Below are 22,124 nucleotides of genomic sequence, written 5' to 3'. Positions count from 1 at the left end.
ATCTACCATACGACCCAGCTATCCCACTGCTGGGAATATACCCAGAGGAATGGAAATTATGAAGTCAAAGGTATAACTGTTCCCCAATGTTCATTGCAGCATTCTTTACAACAGCTAAGAGTTGGAACCAGCCCAAATGTCCATCATCAGATGAGTGGATATGGAAAATGTGGTATATCTACACAATGGAATACTACTCAGCTATTAAAAAGAATGAAATACTGCCAATTGCAATGACATGGATGGACCTTGAGAGAATTATATTAAGTGAAACAAGTCAGGCACAGAAAGAGAAATATCACATGTTCTCACTTATTTGTGGGAGCTAAAAATAAATAAATAAACAAACAAAAAAACTGGGGGGGTGGGGGTGGGGGAAGAAGACATAACAATTACAATTCCTTGAAATTGATACGACCGACATACAGAAAGGACATTGTTGGGAGGGAGGGGGGAAAGGGAGGGGAGAGGGAGGTTTCGGTAATTGGCCACAATAATCAACCACATTGTATATTGACAAAATAAAATAAAATAAAATAAAATATTTTTTAAAAAAGAAAGCAATAATCAAAAAAATAAAAATTTGGTAAATTAGACTCCATCAAAATAAAAACTTAAGCTCACAAAAAGACACAATTTAAGAAAGTGAACAGGGAAGCCTCAGACTAGGAAAATAGTCACAAAATATATGTCTGATGAAGAATTTGTATCTAGAATATATCAAAAGCTTCTACAATTCCATAAAAAAACCCCAAGGAACATAATAAAAAGCTTAGACACTCCACCAAAGAAGGTATCTGAACAAGAACACAAAAAGCTGCTCAACAGCAGAAGCCATCAGGGAAAAACAAATTAAAACCATGATGAGATACTTTTATAACACACACCAGAATCACTAAAATTAAAACACTGACATAAATTGTTGACAAGAATGTGAACAGCTTGAACTCTTGTACTTTTGTTGTTGGGAGTATAAAAAGATACACTGTGAAAAAGGGTCTGACAGTTTTTATAAACCAAATACTTTCCCTTGGACCCAGCAATTCCACTACTAGGTATTTATCCAACAGAAAGAAAAATACATGTCCTCAAAAGACTTGCACAAGAACATTCATAGCAGCTTTACCGAAGAGAGCTAATAATTGGAAACAGCCATGCTGACTGATGGAGTTTGGATGTGTTGTCCACACCAAAACTCATGTGGACACCTGATCCCCAATGTGGCAGTTTTGGGAGCTGTTTGAGTCATGGGGGCAGATCCCTCATGAATTGATTAATGCTCTCCCTGGGGGAGGGGGACCTGAGTGAGATCTCACTCTATTAGTTCCCATGAGAGCTGGTTGTTTAAAAGACCTGGCACCTCCCATCTCTCTCTCTCTCTCTCTCTCTCTCTCTCTCGCTTCCTCTTGCCATGTGATCTGCTTGTACCTGCCGGCTGCCTGCCATTTTCTTGCCATGAGGCCCACACCAGACGCAGCTGTCCCAGACTTCTAAGCCAAATAAATCTCTGTTCTTTATAAATTACCTAGTCTTAGGTATTCTGTTATAGCAGCACAAAACAGACTAATACAGTGTTCATCAACAGAAGAATGGATAAACAAACTGTGGTGTATTCATACAATGGAATACAACATTGTACAAAAAGGATTAAACTACTGATACGCACAACAACATAGATGGATTTCAAAAACATTATGTTGGATCAAGGATTTAAATATACACCCCGAAACAATAAAACTTATTAAAGAAAACATAGGAGAAACCCTTCAGCAAATAGGGCTGGGCACAGACTTCATGAATATGACCCCAAAAGCACGGGCAACCAAAGGAAAAATAAACAAATGGGACTATATCAAACTAAAAAGCTTCTGCACAGCAAAAGAAACAATTAACAGAGCTAAAAGACAACCAACAGAGTGGGAGAAAATACTTGCAAAATACACATCTGACAAAGGACTAATATCCAGAATATATAAAGAACTCAAACAACTTTACAAGAAAAAAACAAGCAACCCAATCAAAAAATGGGCAAAAGAACTAAGCAGGCATTTCTCTAAAGAAGATATAAAAATGGCCAACAGTCATATGAAAAAATGCTCAACATCACTCAGCATCCGGGAAATGCAAATCAAAACCACACTGAGATACCATCTCACCCCAGTTAGGATGGCAAAAATCCAAAAGACACTGAAAGATAAATGCTGGCGTGGCTGCGGAGAAAAAGGAACTCTCTTACACTGTTGGTGGGAATGCACAATGGTGCAACCCCTATGGAAAATGGTTTGGAGGTTCCTCAAACAGCTGAAGATAGACCTACCATACGACCCAGCTATCCCACTGCTGGGAATATATCCAAAGGAATGGAAATCATCAAGTCGAAGGTACACTTGTTTCCCAATGTTCATTGCAGCACTCTTCACAATAGCCAAGAGCTGGAATCAACCCAAATGTCCATCATCGGATGAGTGGATACAGAAAATGTGGTATATCTACACAATGGAATACTACTCAGCTATAAAAACGAAAAAAAACCCCGGGGGTGGGGTGGGGAAGAAGATATAACAACTATACTTTTATGAAGTTGTTACAACAAGCAAACGGAAAGGACATTCTTGGGGGGGAGGGGAGAAAGGGAGGAGGGAGGGAGGTGTCGGTGATGGGCCATAATAATCATATACATTGTATATTGACAAAATAAAATTTAACGGAAAAAAACAAAACAAAACAAACAAAAAAAAAACATTATGTTGAGAGAAACCTTAGAAGGAGTGTACATTGTTTAATTCCATTTGTACGAAGTTCAAGAACAAGCAAAATTAATCCATGGTGGAAAAATACACAGAATCAAGGTTGCCACTTGGTGAGTCAGGGCAGAAACTGACTGTGAAGGGACTTTAAACAAATATTCAACTTTAGGTAATATTCATGCTGAAGTATTTAAGAGTGAAGTACACTTATATCTGCAGCTTTGAACACATCAAGAAATAATGATTGATGAATAGAGGGATGAAAATATGCATAGATATATGATCAAGCAAACAGCAAAATGTTAATTGAGCTGGATATATAGATATTATTAAAATAATTATTTAAACTATTCTGAATGTTTGAAAATTTTCATAATAAAATGTTGGGGGAGAAAACAACTGTTTTCTTTTTTTTTTTTTCCTTTTTTTTTCACAACTCTGTTTTCAATTCCTCCGCTTTCTTACATTGCCTGTACAAACTGTAACTGAATTTATATAAAGTAAGCCAACAGGGGGTGCTATTCTCAGTCAGTCATGATTTTATCTTTCTTGGGCAGCTGGCTGGTAAGGGGATCTGAACTATTGACCTTGGTGTTATAAGCTCTATGCTCTACTGAGGGAAAAAACGGCCAGCCCCCACCAAAAACAAAACAAAACAAAGAACTGAATTTATATAAAGTAAGCCAACAGGGGGTGCTATTCTCAGTCAGTCATGATTTTATCTTTGTTGGGCAGCTGGCTGGTAAGGGGATTTGAACTATTGACCTTGGTGTTATAAGCTCTATGCTCTACTGAGGGAAAAAACGGCCAGCCCCCACCAAAAACAAAACAAAACAAAGAACCCCCAAATTTTAAGAAATAAACCAAACCATTCCTTCTTACCAAAGACATAAATTTAATTGCATAGTGATTTTAGCTTCACATTATATTTGTCATGATTCTGGCTCAGATGAGTGTTCAGCAGTTTCATGTGCTATGCCTTGGCTTAGATGCCTATTTCCAAGGCTAATCATTTAAAGATGGGCATCTGCCCTGACTACAGCCTTTAGCACAAGAAAATATATTTGCTGAGCTTGGCATCTCAGGGTGAAATGCAAGGCTCATAAATGTCAACGAAACAAAGCAAATCAAGAAACAATGCCGAGAATTTACATTTTACTGTTAAGGAGGGGCAGACACCTAATAGATTACAGATTCAACGTTTATACCTTCAAGAAAAAACTTACAGGTTTCATTACCTTTATCAAGAGATGCTCCAGCCATATGGTAAAAGCTCAATGCAGTGTCCACATCATTAATATTCTTTAAGAAAGTAAAGAAGTTCTCCACCTCCTGAAATGTCAGACCCTGAAAGAGGAGAGACATCAAGGTGAGACAGGACCTGTAACAAAAAGCAACACAAAATGCAGAGAACTAGGCAGTTATTCATGTCTATAAATCAGAAATTTATGCTCATGTCTAGAACGGAGACTGAATAAATTAGTCAAGGAATGTCAAATTTGTACACAAAAGAGGAACAAAACTCTAGAATTTTACCCTGAGAAAGGTAAACTGGCTAATTACCTTCCCCTTATGTGTAAAATCTGACAGAAAGCTGCTTACAGTGATGGCTGGATATCTATAACGAAAATATTTCTAACTGTGCTCTCCAATTAATTACACTATCTATTATGACACTTCTTAAACAGGCTGTAGCCACTTGATCTGTTATACATCTTACGAAGAAGGATCAGAGTCAGGACTTACATTTTAATAGTTTGCTCACAGTCCAGCTAAGCTTTTCGAGGCTTTAAGCTAATTAAAGAATCACCAAAGTCAGTGATATTCAGGAAAAGGGCTTCAGTATTTAGCAAGCACTGAGGAAGCTGTTCATCATTTCAATTTAAAAGCTACTAATGAAGTAATTTGCCACTTAACTTTAACCTGATGAAATTTTGTGAATGAAGAAATCCTTTTCAAAAGCTGTTCAAAGATTTGCTAACCTCTAATTCTATTTTCTAGGATGGCTCAAGAGAAAGTAGTTGTGTAAACAGGGGCTACCAGGATTCCTTTACAGGGAGGAAGATTTGTCCTATTTGTCTTTTCCCCACTTCTCAAACATCATGCTGTGATGCAAAAGAATAGTTTCTAAGAAGTGAAGATACTGGAATATGTCCTAGACCTGAGGTTAATGCCTTTTAATGAGGCATCAGGTTTAATGGATTGCATATGTTGACTTGCTTCTACTGAGTGCTGCTCTTCTTCCAATTTCCATTGCCCCCAACTACAGAGCCTAGGAACCCACATCAGGAATTCGGTATAAGGAAACCTAATACAGACAATCTATAGTTCTTTCCTGGTACTTTCCAAATTGGGTTAATTGTATCTTTCTTATCTTGTCAATCAAACTGAGAGGTAAAATACTATTTGTATGATTATGTCACATAATCTCTTATTATTTTTTCCCTTAGAATCATAGAACTTAAAAATCTTTTTCTTCTGGAATATGATCACCATATATCTACATAGAAAGGTGCATGAAATAAAAATGTACAACCTGACAAACTGCTGAAAATGAACAACAGAACCTCCATTCAGGTCCAGGAACAGATGGAATATTATCAGTATCCCAGAAGTCCCCTTCCCTCTCCCCAAAATGCCATTTCCCAATTGTAAGTCCCCTCCCACTCCTACCCACAGTGATAATCACTATCAGGGGTTTCATTTCCCCTTGCTTATTTTTTTTTAAATAGCATTACTACCTATTTTTGCACCCTTAAACAGAAACTAGTTTAATTTAGTCTGTTTTTGAACTTTATAAATGGAATCATGCAGTATGTATTCTGCAACATACAGCTTCTCTCTTTAAGATTTGTTCATGTTTTTGTGTATATCTGTAGTTCATTTTTATTGTTATGAAGTATTCCATTATGTGACTATATGATAATTTGCTTATCCATTCTATTTGTGCTACTTTTTTTGGCAATTACTAACAGTGTTGCATTTGTATTTAAGCATTCATTCAAACATTTATGGAGTACCTACTATGCGTACCAACCACCATAATTTTTAACAGTGAACTGGAAGGCCTACATTACATACTATTTCCCTAATTTTTTTAAAGTTTATTTATTTATTAATATATATATATTTTTTACATTCTATGATGTTGTTGTGGAGCAGCTAGGTGGGAGGGGGAGAGGGGAAAGGGAAGGAAATAGGGTGAGAGAAGGAGGAAGGAGGAGGGGTGGTGTTGAGGCCTGTAGCACTCCCCTCATTCCTGCATGGGAGACCAGGAGGCTTCCAACAGTGGCCTGGTCATTGCTGAGCTGGGTGCAGATGTTAGAGGGGTATGGCTGAAGCCCTCACCCCCACCCAATGCCCCAGCCTGGGGGCTCAGGACACTTCCTGTGGCAGCTCAGTGATCATTGCTGGACTGGTTGCAGGTGTTGGGGGGGCATGGCCGAGGCCCTCACCGCCCCCACTACCCCAGCCTGGGAGCTCAGGACACTTCCTGTGGCAGCTCAGTGATCGTTGCTGGACTGGTTGCAGGTGTTGGGGAGGTGTGGGCGAGGCCCTCAGCCCCCCACTGCCAAAGCTCGGAAGAGCTCGGGGCACTTCCTGCAGCGGCTTGGTGGGCGTCACTGGTTGGTTGTGGGTGTCAATGGGGCATGGCTGAGGCCCTCGGTCCCCCACCCTCTGGACTGGTTGCAGGTGTTAGAGGGATGGCTCAGGCCCCTCGCCCTTCCCCCTCCCTAACTTAGTTGCTGTAGCAAAAGTGACCTCTGGACTGGTTGCAGGTGTTAGAGGGATGGCTCAGGCCCCTCGCCCTTCCCCCTCCCTAGCTTAGTTGCTGTAGCAAAAGTGAAGATAAATGGTCAGGGTCTCTCAGATGTTCAGAATCTTGCCCAGGTATTCCTTGATTATTGTCTAACATAATTGTGCATGTGAGCCCAGGTGTTCTTTGGTTGTCTGACTCCACCCAGGTGTTCCTGGGTTATCGGACTTAACTATAAAGGACGAATGGCTCTGATCCACAGTGCCCCTGCCCCCAGGATGCTTCTGTGGGGGCCACACGGAGGCCACTACTACTGCTGGAGGCTGTTGCTGCTGGAGGCTGCTGTAAGCTGCTGCTGCTGCTGCTGCTGAGGAAGCTGAGGACTGAGCTCGCATTGGACAACTCTACCAATGGCTCCTGGGATATTTCCCAATTAACTAGCTCATGACCTGCATGTGAGGGGTCTGGTGACCCAGCTGGGCACGTGAGGGGTCTGGTGACCTAGTGGGGCATGTGAGGGGTCTGTACTCAGTCTGTACAATGGATGAAGGGTCTGTGAGCCCTAGCCTGACAGTAGCCCAGGGGACTTCTGGTCCTTCTAGGTTTTATAGGTGTTCTTTGGTGATATGAGACTTTTACTAGTTAATATCAAGCCTTGTCTCTGGTCTGTGGGTAGTTTTTTCTTTCAGTTCTGTGTTGGATCATCTGCTGTAACTACCACTCAAACTCTGCACTGGAAGTAATTTGTTGCCCTTTGCTTACTTCTAAAATGGGAGAATTCCTGTGGGGACCAGTACTTGAACTCTGCGGTTGAGCTCAATATTTTTTGCTTTGCTGCTGATTCCCCGGGGAAGGCTTTTTGTGCAGCTCAGGTTTTAATGGTTGACTTTATGGGTACTTCTGGGTCTTGTGAGATCCGGTACACCTGGGTTGTGTAGAAACTCCAGACTGGGCCTGAGTGTTTTCAGCAAACTGCACCCCCTGCAGTTCTGTATTCCTGACCAGTCTCCACTGAGTGGTCCTGTGCTGACTGGGGGACAGATCAGCTGTCCTTGCTGTGTCCCAGTGTTCTCTCAGTGGGCCTATTTCCCCCACCACCCGTGCTCCAAATACTTCCTATGGGATGGGTCATGCACTGGTCCCTTATGATGACTCACCAAACTCTGAGTGGCTCCTTTTTTCAGTTGTTGTGGCTCCTTGCTCCTATGTGGGTCCATGAGAACCCTACTAGTGGTCTTGCTGGCCTGAGGGCCACCAAGGCCCTCTTCTCTTCTGCCAACTCCAAGCAACTTCATCCAAAGGGCATAGCCCCAAGCTTTTGCCAGTTCCTGCTCTGTGCACTCACCAGCTCTAACCTTGCAGTGGCCGGGGCTTGAAATGGTCAGAGCAGTTCTTTCTTTCTCTCATTGTGGCTACTCCTGCCTTCATGCACTTCATAGGTCTCTCCTCATCTTCCCCTGATCTCTAGCGGCCCCAGCTTGGCTGTCATTGCTTTTTAATAGTTGTAAATTGGTTGATTTGTGGTAGAGAGTGATACTGGGGATCGTCTATTTTGCCATCTTGTCTGAAAGCCACTTATTCCTTAATTTGAAGTCATTCTCTTGACCTTGACTTAGAGCACCCAGAGATAAGGCTCATTCCTTATAAGGATGCCAGAGTATGCTATTCAGTGTAAGCACTAGGCTAGAATCAACCTTACAGACAAGAATCCCACTGGATTAGAAGTACAGGTTCTACATCATCACTGCTTGTGGGTTATACACTGATACCATCTTCCTTCCTACCTCCACCAAAAGACATGCAAAGGAGGAAGCAACCCAAGTGTCCATCAATGGATAAGTGGATAAACAAAATGCAGTATATACATAAAATAGAGTATTATTTAGCCTTTAAAAGGAATGAAATTCCGACACAAGCTACCACATGGATGGGCCTTGAAGACATTATGCCAAGTGAAATAAGCCAGCCACAAAAGGACAATACTGTATGATTACCCTTGCAGGAGGTACCTAGAGTAGTCAAATTCATAGACACAGAAAACAGAAGGGTGGTTTCCAGGGGTTGGGAGAGTAGGAATTAGGAGTTATTGTTTAATGGGTAAGGAGTTCCGGTTTGGGAAGATGAACAAAGTTCTGGAGGTGGATGGTGGTGATGGCTGCATAACAATGTGAATGTGCTTAATGCCACTGAACTGTACACTTAAAAATGGTTAAAATGGTATATGATCCAGCAATTCCAATGCTGGGTACATACCCAAAGGATTGGAAATTATCATGTTGAAGGGATACCTGCACTCCCATGTTTACTGCAGCTCTATTTACAATAGCCAAGAGTTGGAAACAATCTAAACGCCTGTCATTGGATGACTGGATAAGGAAAATGTGGTGTATATATACAATGGAAAACTATTCTGCCATAAAAAGAATGAAATACTGCCATTCACAGCAACATGGATGAACTTTAAGAAAATTACGTTAAATGAAATAAGCCAGGCACAGAAAGAGAAATACTGCATGTCCTCACTCATAAGTGGGAACCAAAAAAAAAAAAAACCAAATAAATAAAATAAATTTAAAAAAAGAAGAAAGATACAACAATCACAATAATACAATGAACTTTCAAAAGGAGAGAACAGAACTGAGGTAATGAGAGGTGGGAAAGGGGGAGGGGGAGAGGGTAAGGGAGGATCTTGTAAAGGGCCATGAAAATCTATTACATTGCATAATGTTGAATATACTAATTATCCTGATTTGAGCATCACATATTGCACATAGGTACTGAGATTCAACTCTGTACCCCACGGATATGTATAATCAACTATGTTTCAATAACAAAGAGAAAAAAGAAAAAAAAACATGAGAAAGACAAGCAGAAAAATAAAATTGTTAAAATGGTAAATCCTATGTTATGTATATTTCACCACACACATAGCATGCTAAAGTTTTTATTTTTCTATAAAGGTATAGTTTCCTGTAGAGGGTGGAGAGATATGGGACTAAGTTATTGGAAGGGTTTTTGAGGCTAAAAGGTTTAAAATTCGTAAAAAAGAAAGGGCATGGCAGAGGAAATGTTTCCCACTCTGCAAACAACTTCTAATGTTTGTTAGTTAATTTCTCCTGAAACATCAAATACTATAGCTCAAGACCAGAGGGCTTATGCTGAGAATTATTTGAGGACACACACATGAGAAAACAATCTGAATTGGGTAGCTATTCATTTGATGATTTAGAAAAACAGTGGAATACAAAGCACATTATGTCACTACTAAATTTAAATATATAACACTTTGCCTTTATTACATAGATAAATGAAAAAATATATTTTGAGCACTTACTAATCACTCAGCACTATGCCAAGAACAGTGAGTGAAATAACAGTGCATTGGACATGGGCCAGTTAATATTTTATTATTTGATGCATATGACAGTTTTAAATGAACAACTTCCCACTTTATTATTTATTTATTTTTTTAAAAGATGACCGATAAAGGGATCTCAACCCTTGACTTGGTGTTGTCAGCACCACACTCTCCCAAGTGAGCTAACCGGACATCCCTATATGGGATCCAAACCCGTGGCCTTGGTGTTATCAGCACCACACTCTCCCGAGTGAGCCACAGGCTGGCCCTTCCCCACTTTATTATTATATTTCAATGTAGTGTGCAAAAGTTCCAACATTTTTTGTTAAGATGCACAATGATCACTTTTCTTTTTTTAAATTTATTTTTTATTAGCAAGTTTCTTGTTACAAATCATAATTATTCTTTATGCCCCTTGTCCAATTTCTCCCCTTCCCCCATTCCCTCGCTCTCCCCCCTCTAATTACCCTAGATTTCTTTTCTCCTTTGAAAGAATAATGGTTACTCTGTTAATTTGTTGACTAGATGATCTGTCCAATGCTGAGAGATGTGATTGGGTCCCCCAATATTATCATAGAGCAGATGCTTCTTCTGTCACTCTGAAATGGGTTTTGTGGAAAGAGACATCCTCTTCTTTGTCTCTGCTGGTGACTCTCCTTGTGTCAATGCACTCCAGTGGTTGGCGGACCATCTGCGTGGTAGCTGTGGCGTCTAGCCGCTTTTGCAGCAGCCATGGTTATTGTGGTAGCTGTGGTGGGCCACCCACATGGAGGTGCTGTTTTTGGTATGCTCCTTGGCACTGGTGGTGTGCCTGGTTGTGGGGTGTGTTTGGTCCCCTTCTCCAAGCCCCAGGTCTCTGGGTGGGCCCCAAGGCACTGACGCCATATGCCTAGTTGTGGGAGGAAGGTCCGGTCCCCTTCTCCATGCCTCAGGTACCCGGGTGGGCCCCCAAGGTACTGGAGTCTTGTGCCTCGTATGGGAGGAGGGTCCAGTCCCTGGCTCCATACCTCAGGTCACTGGGAGGGACCTGAGGCACTGGCTTGGTGTACCTGGTTGTGGGAGAGGTCCAGTCCCCTTCTCCATGCCTCGGGTCCCTGGGTGGGCCCCGAGGTACTGGTGTGGTGCACCTTTTTGTGGGAGGAGGGTTCGGTTCCTGGCTCCATGCCTCAGGTCACTGGGTGGGACCCAGGGTGCTGGCTTGGTGTGCCTGGTTGTGGGAGAGAGGTCCGTTCCCCTTCTTCTTGCCTCGGGGTCCCCAGGCAGGCCCCAAGGTGCTGGCGTAGTGTGCCTGGTTGTGGGAGGGGGGTCCAGTCCCCTTCTCCATGCCTTGGGTCCCCGGGCGGGCCCTGAAGCACTGGAATGATGTGCTTGGTTGTAGGAGAGAGGACCATTCCCCTTCTCCTTGCCCGGGGTCCCTGAGCGGGCTCCAAGTTGCTGGCATGTTGTGCCTGGTGTGGGAGAGAGGTCCGGTCCCCGACTCCATACCCTGGGTCCCTGTGTGGGCCCCAAGGTGCTGGCTCAGTGTGCCTGGTTGTGGGAGAGAGATCTGGTCTCCTTCTCCATGCCCTGGGTCCCTGGGCAGGCCCCAAGGTGCTAGTGTGGTGTGCTGGTTGTGGGAGAGAGGTCCAGTCCCCTTCTCCATGCCTCAGGTCCCTGGGTGGGTCCTGAAGCACTGGCTCAGTGTGCCTGGTTGTGGGAGAGAGGTCCATTCCCCTTCTATGGAGCTTATAATTTAGATAAGCCTCCTTAAACAAAAGATGATGCCAGGCACAAAACTCTTATTTTCTTGGTAATTACTAGTAAAAAATCCAGAGGTCTATTAGAATAAAACTAGAGTAAGACTAACATGAGCTTTGTGGATAGTAAAATGGAAAGTGAAAGGATATGTTTATTACAGGTTGAATTGTTCAGACCAGAAAGCAAGAGCTTATGCACAATCTATTGGCAGGTGACTTGAACTGCAGATGTAGTAGTCAAAAGAAAATATCTAGGCTTGGTATCAAAGGGATATTCTTAACATACTATGGTGAACTGCAAGATAGAGGAGTTATCTTATCATATTGATATAGGAGGTACTCAGTTTCCCTGGGCTTGGGTTTCAGGACATGCCTCTGAATTTCCAGCCACTCCCTGAGGTTTCTGGCCCCCTCCGCTGGGCTCTCCCCTGGAGGAAAGTTACTGTTAACAGTTAGACCTATTTTCAGCATAGGGAAAATGAGATCACAAGGGCTGGTTTATGCAATTCCAGTGGCTGGGCATGCTCCATAGACAGCGCAGAATATTCCCAAATATGCCTGCTGCATTTGATAGGGTCTGACCAATGAACATGCTCCAGGAAGAGACCAACTGAGCATGTGCAAGACTAAATGTTACATAACTGAGAACCACCCACTTAGTTGAATATTCATTAGATGGAGAAACTATAAAAGCTGAATCCCAGCTGAAGATGGGGTTGTTGCTCACTTTCCTGGAGGCAACCCGCACTTTGCTAGCTGAGGTGTGTATACATTACTTTGCATCTAACTTATCTTTCAAGCAGGCAGGCTCATTCTCTTGAGTCAGCTTGCACTCTGTACTGAACTTTACATAAGTTTTTCTTGCTTTTATGTTAGACTTGGTGTCTGTACTGAACTTACTTTTGTGTTAAATTTGGTGTGGGCACTGCTCAGTCTCTGGAGCTATGCTGTACTCTCTCCGTGGAACCTGTATTTCTTATCTATTTTATTAAGCTTGTTCTCACTGTCTCTTGTGACTGCTCTTGAATTCTTCCCTGTGGTGTAGTCAAGGACCTGGTAAGAGGACTGGACAGGTTGAGGCTGACTATCAGCCTGGACCCTACCTCTGACATCATGATGACCAATTGTACAACAAACTGCTTATCTATCTACCTTTGGAAAGATGGACTTACATAAAATTGGGCTCTAAGTGACTGAAAAGAGAAAATATGATTTACAGTAGTTTTTGGATAGTAGAGACACTTCTCTAGGTTGTTTAAAAATGAATTTAAGGGCCGGCCTGTGGCTCACTCGGTAGAGTGCGGTGCTGATAGCACCAAGGCCGCGGGCTCGGATCCTATATAGGGATGGCCGGTTGGCTCACTGGCTGAGCGTGGTGCTGACAGCACCAAGCCAAGGGTTGAGATCCCCTTCCCGGTCATCTTTAAAAAAAAAAAAAAAAAAAAAAAAATGAATTTAACATTAGGAAGTTGTCAAGCAGGCAAATAGAATTGTCTTTCAAAACTAAAAGCAGTTAATAAAACTTTTAGAAGAAAACATAGGAGGAAAAATCTTCATGACCTTGAGTGAGGCAAGAGTTCTTAGGTATGACACCCAAAGTATAATCCATAAAAGAAAAAAAGTGATAAATTAGACTTTATCAAAAATTTAAAAACTTTGCGCTTCAAAACAGAGAAAATAGACAAATCACAATTCAAATGTCCATTAACTGGTGAATGAATAAACAAAAGGTAGTATATCCAAAAACAGTGGAATACTACTTACTATTCAGCAATAAATGGTAACAAGCTAGTAATATAAGCATTGACTGGATAAACCTTAAAAACATTACGCTAAGTAACAGATGCCAGATACAAACGACTACATTATTATTTTATCATATTTATATGAAATGTCTGGAAAAGGCAAATCTATACAGACAGAAAGCTAATTTACGGTGGCCTTAGGCTAGGGCGGAAATGGGTCTTGACTGAAAACTAGATGAGGGATTTTTTTTATGGTGATGAAAATGTTCTAAATCTGGATGGCAGTAATGATTGCATAACTATAAATTTACTAAAACTCAATGAATTGTACACTTAAAATGAGTGACTTTTTGGTATATAAATTATACCTCAATAAAGTTGTTTTTTAAAAAAAGCAGTTAGAATAAATGAGAAAAGGGGTAAGGAAAATTTGGCTTCCTCTGGAGTTAGCTATAAAGCCAGGTATCTAGTGCTGACAGGCCATGGATGAGTGCAAACACACTGTAATGGATGATTCCCTTGCCCTGTCTTTTAATCAGTCATAGCAAATCCATCTGCTGGGAATTAATCCAATTGCCCAAGTTCCCTCTATGGCCCACTGAAAAGATAAAATAGTCTCCTTCCTCCTCCCTTATGTGCCATGCCTCTCATCAATCTTATCATCTATCCTCTGCTCAGTCTCCTGCTTTTTTTTTTTAATTTTAACTAATATTTTTACACCAGGTAATATATGAATATAGTATAAAATGTTATACAATATGCATCTTTCTCAATCCTGTCCTCCAGTCTCCCACCCTGCATGTGGTCACTGTTACCAATTTCTTGGGCACCTTTTCAGAGGTATTACTATACCCATCCTGCTCTAATAAAACATCTTCCTACTGCAAACCCTAGACTTCACTTTAACTACTGCCTGGCAGTGGAGGAAATTATACCGTTTCTGTTACTTAGATTTCTACAAGTATCTAATCTTCCTGAAATATAATTTTCTCCATATCTTCATCCTTCCTGCTCAACAAATGTCAGTGATTTCCCACTATCAACTGGATAACCCCCCAAACTTCTTAGCCTAGAATTTAAGCTCCTCCACCATCTGCTTCCATAATTACTTTTCTAGCTATCTCCCTAAGAACTGTAGGCTGAAGCCTGGCAACTCTGGTTTCCTGTTTCCCCAAAATCTTGCACTTATTCAAATGATGGTGAAAAAGGAGTAGCAAAAAACAGATCATCAGTCAGAAGATTATGGACTCTGGAATAAGACAGTCCTGGCTTTGAATCCTGGTGCCACTTCTTAAGACAGTGTGTGATCTCAGGTAAATAACAAAGGCTCAGAAGAGTATTTTTCATCTGAAAAATGAGGATTCTATCTACCAAGCAAACTTGTGATAATTGAGAAGATACATAAAATGTCTAGTATGTAGGAGGTATTCAGTAAGCGGTAGGCAGAAGTCCTTAGCAAGCTCCAGGCCCATTACTATAGAACTAGTGGTAATGAACTTATTCTATAAGCTCTGAAATAGACTCTCTTCTCTGGTTTGTGTAGGACCCTGAGAGATAGGAAACGGGAAAGGTTGAGGTATATGAAACTCATTGTGTAGTAAAAAAAAAAAAAAAAAGGGAAAATTAATAAAATTAACTCTCTTAATAGTAATTCACAACTTAGTAATCCTTTGGGGAAAGTACAGGTTTCAAAGCTAAAAAGTAAAAAAAAGAGAAAAAAAAGAAAAAGCTAATTAGGAAAGTAGATTTCCAGTCTTTTTAGTTTTATGGCCACACCTCAGGCGCTATACTATAGTGACTTTGGTGGGCACCTAATAACTGGGGTTAGTGAGAGTTTTTCAAGGGGTATGCTAGCAGTGTTTCTAGAATCTGATATTCCACGGATGAGTAATGTAGTTCAACTCTCAAATATCTGAGAATAAGTGAATAAGGAGAGCTCACATGTATATTGTCCACAGTTACTATGAAAAATTATCTAATAATTTTATTAGAACTGTTTGATAAGTACTAACCTTGTTTAATGGCAGTAGCAGTATTAGTAAGCAATGATATACACAGAAAGCTGTTGGGGATAGGGCTATGAAACACTTAGCAAAAGCAAATACCTTTATAACCTCTGCTTATCAAAATCCTACTCTGCTTAAGGCCAAGTTCAAACTGTACCTCCTCCAAGAAATCTTACTCAGTCTCTCCAGTTGGCTCTAATCTTCCTCATCAGTACTCCGAAAAGATTTCATACCTTTATTAGAGTACTTAACACACCGATCATTGCATTTGACAAACATGTGCCTATGAGACACTGTATGGAGAACATGCAACGATGAGTAAGACACTGCTCTCAAGCGGCTCAAAGTTGAGTGAGTTTCCTTGTATTGTATTATATTTATTTGGGTAATATCTATTTCCTTCCACTAAGAACGCTAAACTCTATTGAGGGCAGAGACATTGCTTTGCTCACTACTATATTCCCAATATTTAGAAGAGTACTTGGCACATAGTAGGTGGTCAGTAAATATTGAATATGAATGTGGATATGAAATTATATAGTTCTTTGCATACATATTTTTCTCTTGACTATTATAGACAATATATATTTCTTAAGGATAATGGATGGTCTTTATCTTTTATCTTTCTCACAGCACCTGGCTTAGTGTCTTTCACATGATAATGTCTGCCATTAAACTGATTTGTCATCCTTAACCCTATAAATTATTATTATTAAATTTATTTTTATTGAAGCATAACTAATTATACATCTTTTTGAGGTTCAATGTTGACTACTATCACCTGTGTACAACATATGTTGATCAAGTTAATATTACTAGCATATTCATTATTACAGGTCGTACTTACTAAAAAAACAATCATACTTATTCTTTATGCCCCTTATGCAGTCTCTCCCCATCCCTGTTTCCCTCCCCCTCTTCCACCTCTCCTTCAGAAAAATTAATGGTTACTGTGTTGATTTGTTGCCTAGATGATCTGTCCAGTGCTGGGATAGGGGTGTTCAGGTCTCCCACTATTATGATAGAGCAGATGCTTCTTCTATTACTCTGGAGTGGGCTTTGTGGAGAGAGACATCCTCTTCTTTTTTTTTGGTCTCCATTGGTGATTCTCCTTGTTTCAATGCAGTCAAGTGGCTGGTGGGCCACCTGCCTGGTGGCTGTGGCTACTATTGTGGTGTCCAGCAGCCATGGCTATTGTGGCGGCTGTGGTGGGTCACCCGTGTGGAAGTGGTGTTTTTGGCATGCTCCTTGCCTGGTTGAGGGTGGGGGTGGTGGCCCTCGGCTCCATACTTCAGGACTCCAGGCAGGCCCCGTGGCAGTGGTTGGCATGCCTGGTTGTGGGGGCTACAAATTGCTAAAGCTTGTGATTCTATACATATAAATACAGAGGATCACCACTGTGAACTACATTTATGAAGTCTCAGAAAACTCTTTGTTAAATAAAAATATGGTGGTTGCTCACAGCCTCAGTAGAGTAATTTTCCTCAAGTTTGGTAGTTTCCCTAATTCTTCAGGCTATAAAACAGCTAGAGACACTGATGGAGCATGGCATCTCTAGCGCAGTAGCTCACAAGCCTAGCTGCACATTAGAATCACCTAGGGAACTTTTAAGAAACTCTGATGCCTGGACCCACCCTCTAAGCTTCTGATTTAATTGGTATGAAAAGGGCCCCCAACAACCACATTTAAAAAAAATCTCCAAGCTGAGAAGCATTGCTTTAGAGGAAGAGTCTGGTTAGGAGAAATAGCACTTTGCTACGGAAAGGACAAGATCTGGAATAGGAAACATTGCATTTCAGTCCAGACTCTGGGTGGGTCATTAATTTCTCTTTCTCTGTCTCTGTATTCTCAAAGGCACAATGATATCTAACAAGGCTGTTAGAAAGACAGAGAAAAATGGCTGTGAAGCATTGCATAGTCATTAAGTTATATGCAAATATTTACTCAATACCACCACTAGGGCCTTCAATCTTTTAGTTCTGGTTTGATATCTTGATACAGAACCCCACACAGAAAGTGATTAACGTAAGCCAAGTAAAAACTTACATTTTCATGTTAATAAATACAAAGTGGAAAAAAAGAAGCAATTAAAAAGCAGATGGTGATTCCCCATTACTGGGAAATGGTCCTAGAGAGACGGACTGGTAACCTCAGGAGAAAGGCCCTACGTTGACTCTCATTCTAGTTAATAGCTTTGTTCACAAACTATTTAATCAACATGAGAGGACAATCAATCTTAATCTCTTTGATAAAGCAAGCTAGAAATTCTGGGCCAGAAGTAATTCAGCACCCCAGATTTTCATCATCTGGCAAAATTTGTTCTTTCACTTCACAGCTCTTTTGCAAGGTTGTCAGGTCCTAAATTAACTCCTGCCAAAGCCTAGACATTGCTCTAGGCTTACTCTATTCCTTCAAGGGGGATATCTCCACCACCCAATTTATGGCAAAATTTGTTCTTTCACTTCACAGCTCTTTTGCAAGGTTGTCAGGTCCTAAATTAACTACTGCCAAAGCCTAGACATTGCTCTAGGCTTACTCTATTCCTTCAAGGGGGATATCTCTACCACCCAATTTGCAAGGGGGATATCTCCACCACCCAATTTACTGCTTTTAAATATAAATTCCTATTAATTTATAGAGTAAATAATATATAATAATGATATCATGATAGATATCATGATAGATAGTTAATTTAAAGTCAAATCAATGTCTGGATCAACTTTTAAAAATAAGTCAAGTCAAAAGAAAGGAGACTTTCCTAATGCAAACACTATGCTTCCAGCAAAGGGGCTAAAAAAATCCATCTAAACATATGCAATAAATTTTCTGAAATTATAATTTCCAACAGATATGAGCTGGGAACTGAGTAGTATAAAAGAGCTCCCTGGGAGAGAAATATTTTTCCCTGTCATTTTCCTTTAATGATGAGTTTTTCCCCACAGCCAAGAGAACACCTGCTGTGGGAACAGGCTAGACTGAGTTCAGAGTAGCTGACATTTTCTATCAGAGCCTAGCCTGTCCTCAGTTGCAGTCCACAGCCTGGTTCAGAGGTCCTTTCAGCTTTTTAATATCTAAGACAGGGAGGAAAAAGTCTGGCTCATACAAAATGCTTTCCACCAACTAGGCACAATGCTATTCATGCAGGATTTCTTAGACACAAAGACTTACTAAGAAAACTGGGACAAATACTAGCAATGCTATTTCTTATTTTCAGTTTTTAAAGCTAGAAGGGTCCTTATAGCAAGCATCTAGGACAAGCCTCTCAATTCATGAGGCCAATAAGGTTAAGTAATTTGTCTAATGACCATGGAAATCTCTGAGACAGCACTTGAACTCAAGTCTTCCAGCTTCACATCTACCATACCACACTACCTTGGCAATCTCTCATTGAAAATTTTCAGTGCAGGTCAGTTTTCTGGTCATGGCCAGATGGTAAACATTGTCCAGTGGGAAGGTATTGGGCTGGGAATGAGATGATCTCGGTTTTAGCCCTAGCACTGCAGTGTGTGTATGTGTGTGTATGGTCTCTACTTCAGCTTGTCCATCCTGCCAGCATCCCATCTAGGTGCTGACTCAGTTCTATCATCTGTTGTTTTCTTTTCCCACACCAGGTGCAGCTGGTATGGAAGGGTATAGGAGAGCAGTGTTGACTAGTGCTACCACAAATCCATGGTCTCTAGTCTCAGTTGTGCTCAAAAAACTCTAAATCATCTCTTCCTAAATTCTCTAATAACCTTAGTATCAGTCTTTTTGCTTCTATACTTGCTCCTTTCCCAGCTATTTCCCACAAAGCAGCCAGGATCATCTCTTTAAACATACATATGGCCATGGCATTTCATTGCTCACAACTCTTTAATAGCTTCCCAGTGCACTGTGAATAAACTCCAAACTCCCTTCATCCCTACAAGGTCCTGCATGTTCTGGCCCTTGTCTCCCTCTCTGATCTTATCTCAGGCCACTCTCCTCCTTGCTCAGTATGCTCTAGCCATTCTAGTCTCCTTTCACTTCCTCACACATGCCAGGTTTGTCTGTCTAGCCTGTTGTGGACTGACTGTGTCTCCCCTCCTCTCTGCCAATTTATATGTTGAAGCCCTAACTCCCAGTGTGGCCGTATTTGGAGATGGGGCATCAGAGAAAATAACAAGGTTAATTGAGGTCATAAGGATGCTGCCCTAAACTGATAGGATTAGTGTCCTATAAGAAGAAATCCCAAAGAGCTTTCTCTCTCTCTTTCCACACGCATGCACTAAAGCAAGCCCATGTGAGGACATATGAAAAAGGAGGCTAACTACAAGGCAAGAAGGGAGATGTCATCAGAAACCTAATTTGCCGGCACCTTCATCATAAACTTCCAGTAAGTTTCTGTTGTTAAAACGACTCAGTCTGTGATATTTTGTTGTAGCAGTCAGAACAGATTAACATAGTGCCTCAGAGTTCTGCATATGCAATTTCCCTGACCATAGTCTCTTCTTCTTTCTTTTGCCTTTTCTGCTTCTTTCCTCTTTCTCTACTTCCTTACTTTTCATCTAATATGCCTTCCAACTAGACCACTCTAATGAAACAGCTCTCCCAAGGTCACCAGTTACTAACATTTCACCAAAACCAATGCTATCATTTTCTTAGTGGACCCTCTCTGTTGCATGTGACACTGTAGACCCCTCAGTTCCTGAACCCTCTACTTCCTTGGCTTTGATTTCACTACTCTCTCTATGTATTTCTTTAACCATTTCTTCTAGATTTCCTACCCCGAGCTGCTTAGATTTGCACTGGATTTCCAAGTGTTAGTGTTCCATTGGATTCCGTCCTTGGCCCACAGTTCTTTTCTGTATAATACCCTCTGTGGGCCATCTCATCCATTTTCACAGTTTTAACTCTAACAGTGTGTTGATGATTTCCAAATCTGCCTCAGAACTCCAACTGCTTGTTGATTATCTCTACTTGGATAGTCCACGGCCATTTCAAATTCAAGATGTCCATAGCTGAACTCTTCATTTTCCCTTCTAAACTAGCCCCTCTTTTAAAATTCACAGTCTCATGTCTTGGTGCCACCCTTTGCCTGAACAAGAAACCTGGGATTATTCTGGACTCTCTCCTCTTCCTCACCCATTGCTCGTTTTTTTTCTCCCTTTGGACCTTGGATACCGGAGATGAATTAGTTGTAAAATCCCTGGTTCATAACACACTCTCACCATTATGTTAGCACCTTTGCAAAAAACATACATTCCTATGTTTTCTTTTCTTTTCTTCCTCTAGCCGAAGGTACGTACCTTTCCTTCTTTGAAGTGCTTCTTGAGCTGCTTCTGCATGGCGGTCAGCTTCTTGGACTGCACCCCACTGTAGGCTAGCAGCATACCACCAAACTGCCTCTCAGTAATTCTACCATCCACAGGGTCATGGCGTTCAAACTGGGAGGGAAACAGAAAGAGTGCTGTTGCAGTCAAATGGAAAGTATTTTGACAGGGAATGTAGAATGATCAATTATGTGAGACTGCAGGAAACAGTTGATGCTGGGACTGTATTTCTGAGGTATAATTCTCAGCAAGATCTGAAAAACTACTCAGAAACAGAAAATCTAGGTTCTTATCCCAGATCTGCCACTAACTATGACTTCAGGAAAGTCACCCAACTACTCTGGGCCTCAATTTCCTCACAGGTAAAACAGAACTCTTACAGAATCTCGCACACCTCATAGATCAGGAGCATTCTTCTGGGGATAAAAACAATTTTAAAGCTCCATACAAATTCATGCCATTATTAGTAATAAGTGCTCTTTGGATCACCATGTCCCTGTTCCTCAGAGAAGCTTAAAAGCTAATTATTACAAATTTGATCAATTATGCACATGTAAAGTCATATCAATTCCTCAATCTATTCTTAATATTGTCATACACTCAGACGTTTAAGAATTTTAAAGAAGAGTAATGCATTTTCAAGTTTTCTCCCCAAATAGTAACCAAATGTTAGGACATCAATAGGGCTTGGGGAAAAAATGCACAGAGTGTAGGGTGCCTTCATTAGACTTGCTCACCACAAAGATACTGAAAAATCATTAAACATATTTAAATATGCAGGTGGAAAAGTTAAGTATAAAGGACCTCTAGCTAATCTAAGTGATATCAAAAAAATAAGATTTTCATTTAAAATGGAGACAAGAAAGTTATTTCAGTCCCAGCTGCAATGTTAATGATACTTATAAACACATAAATAATAAAGTGGCTAAAGATGTGCTCAGTAACTAATTAGAAAGCAAAACAATTTGAAGATGGTAAAATTTCTTCAGGGTTTTATTGAAAAATAACAGTTACTGAGAAACTTTCAGATTCCTCCATTGCAGGGTATAATCCTATCTCCTAAGAGGGGTAAACATAGACATTAGATGTTGCTAAGTAAGGTCATGTCAACAAGCATTTCCTGAATGTCTTAGTTGTCTAGCACTGTGTTAGCCATTGTGGGGTACAGGAAAGAAGGAGAAAATTTGCTCTCTAACCTTAGAGATTTCACCTGAATCTAGTAGGGAGATAATATTTACACATGAAACAAAAAGTAAGGAAGTAAGTAGTTAAGAGTGAATTCTCATTTCCTCAGTTAGCGTGGTAAGTTGATATACACCTTAATTTGTTTCCTCACTAGTGAGATTGTGTCAGTGAGCAAGACACAAGAACTATATTTTAATAATAGCAGCCATTCACTGAACATGTACTATGAGCCAAGTAGCTCACTCATATATTCTTTCATTTAATCACTGTAACAGCCCTATGGAGCAGCTATTATTAGC

The 22,124-nt window shown here is 40.8% G+C and overlaps 1 protein-coding gene across 1 annotated transcript in view; it reads right to left on the bottom strand.

The window, feature by feature from the left end:
- The window catches only part of MICU1 (mitochondrial calcium uptake 1), a 105,317-nt gene that overhangs the window by 45,503 nt on the left and 37,690 nt on the right, over positions 1–22,124 (bottom strand). The window contains exons 3-4 of the mRNA XM_008582484.1: positions 20,617–20,754; positions 3,986–4,094 (exon numbers count right to left, since the gene is read on the bottom strand). Coding sequence (XP_008580706.1) covers positions 3,986–4,094; positions 20,617–20,754 — 247 coding nt within the window. The remainder of the gene's footprint in view (positions 1–3,985; positions 4,095–20,616; positions 20,755–22,124) is intronic.

The sequence above is a fragment of the Galeopterus variegatus genome, unplaced genomic scaffold (assembly GCF_000696425.1).
Source record: "Galeopterus variegatus unplaced genomic scaffold, G_variegatus-3.0.2 Scaffold2626, whole genome shotgun sequence".
NCBI lineage: Eukaryota > Metazoa > Chordata > Mammalia > Dermoptera > Cynocephalidae > Galeopterus > Galeopterus variegatus.
The sequence above is the reverse complement of the archived record's forward strand: the minus strand, read 5'-3'. Positions and strand labels throughout refer to the sequence as shown.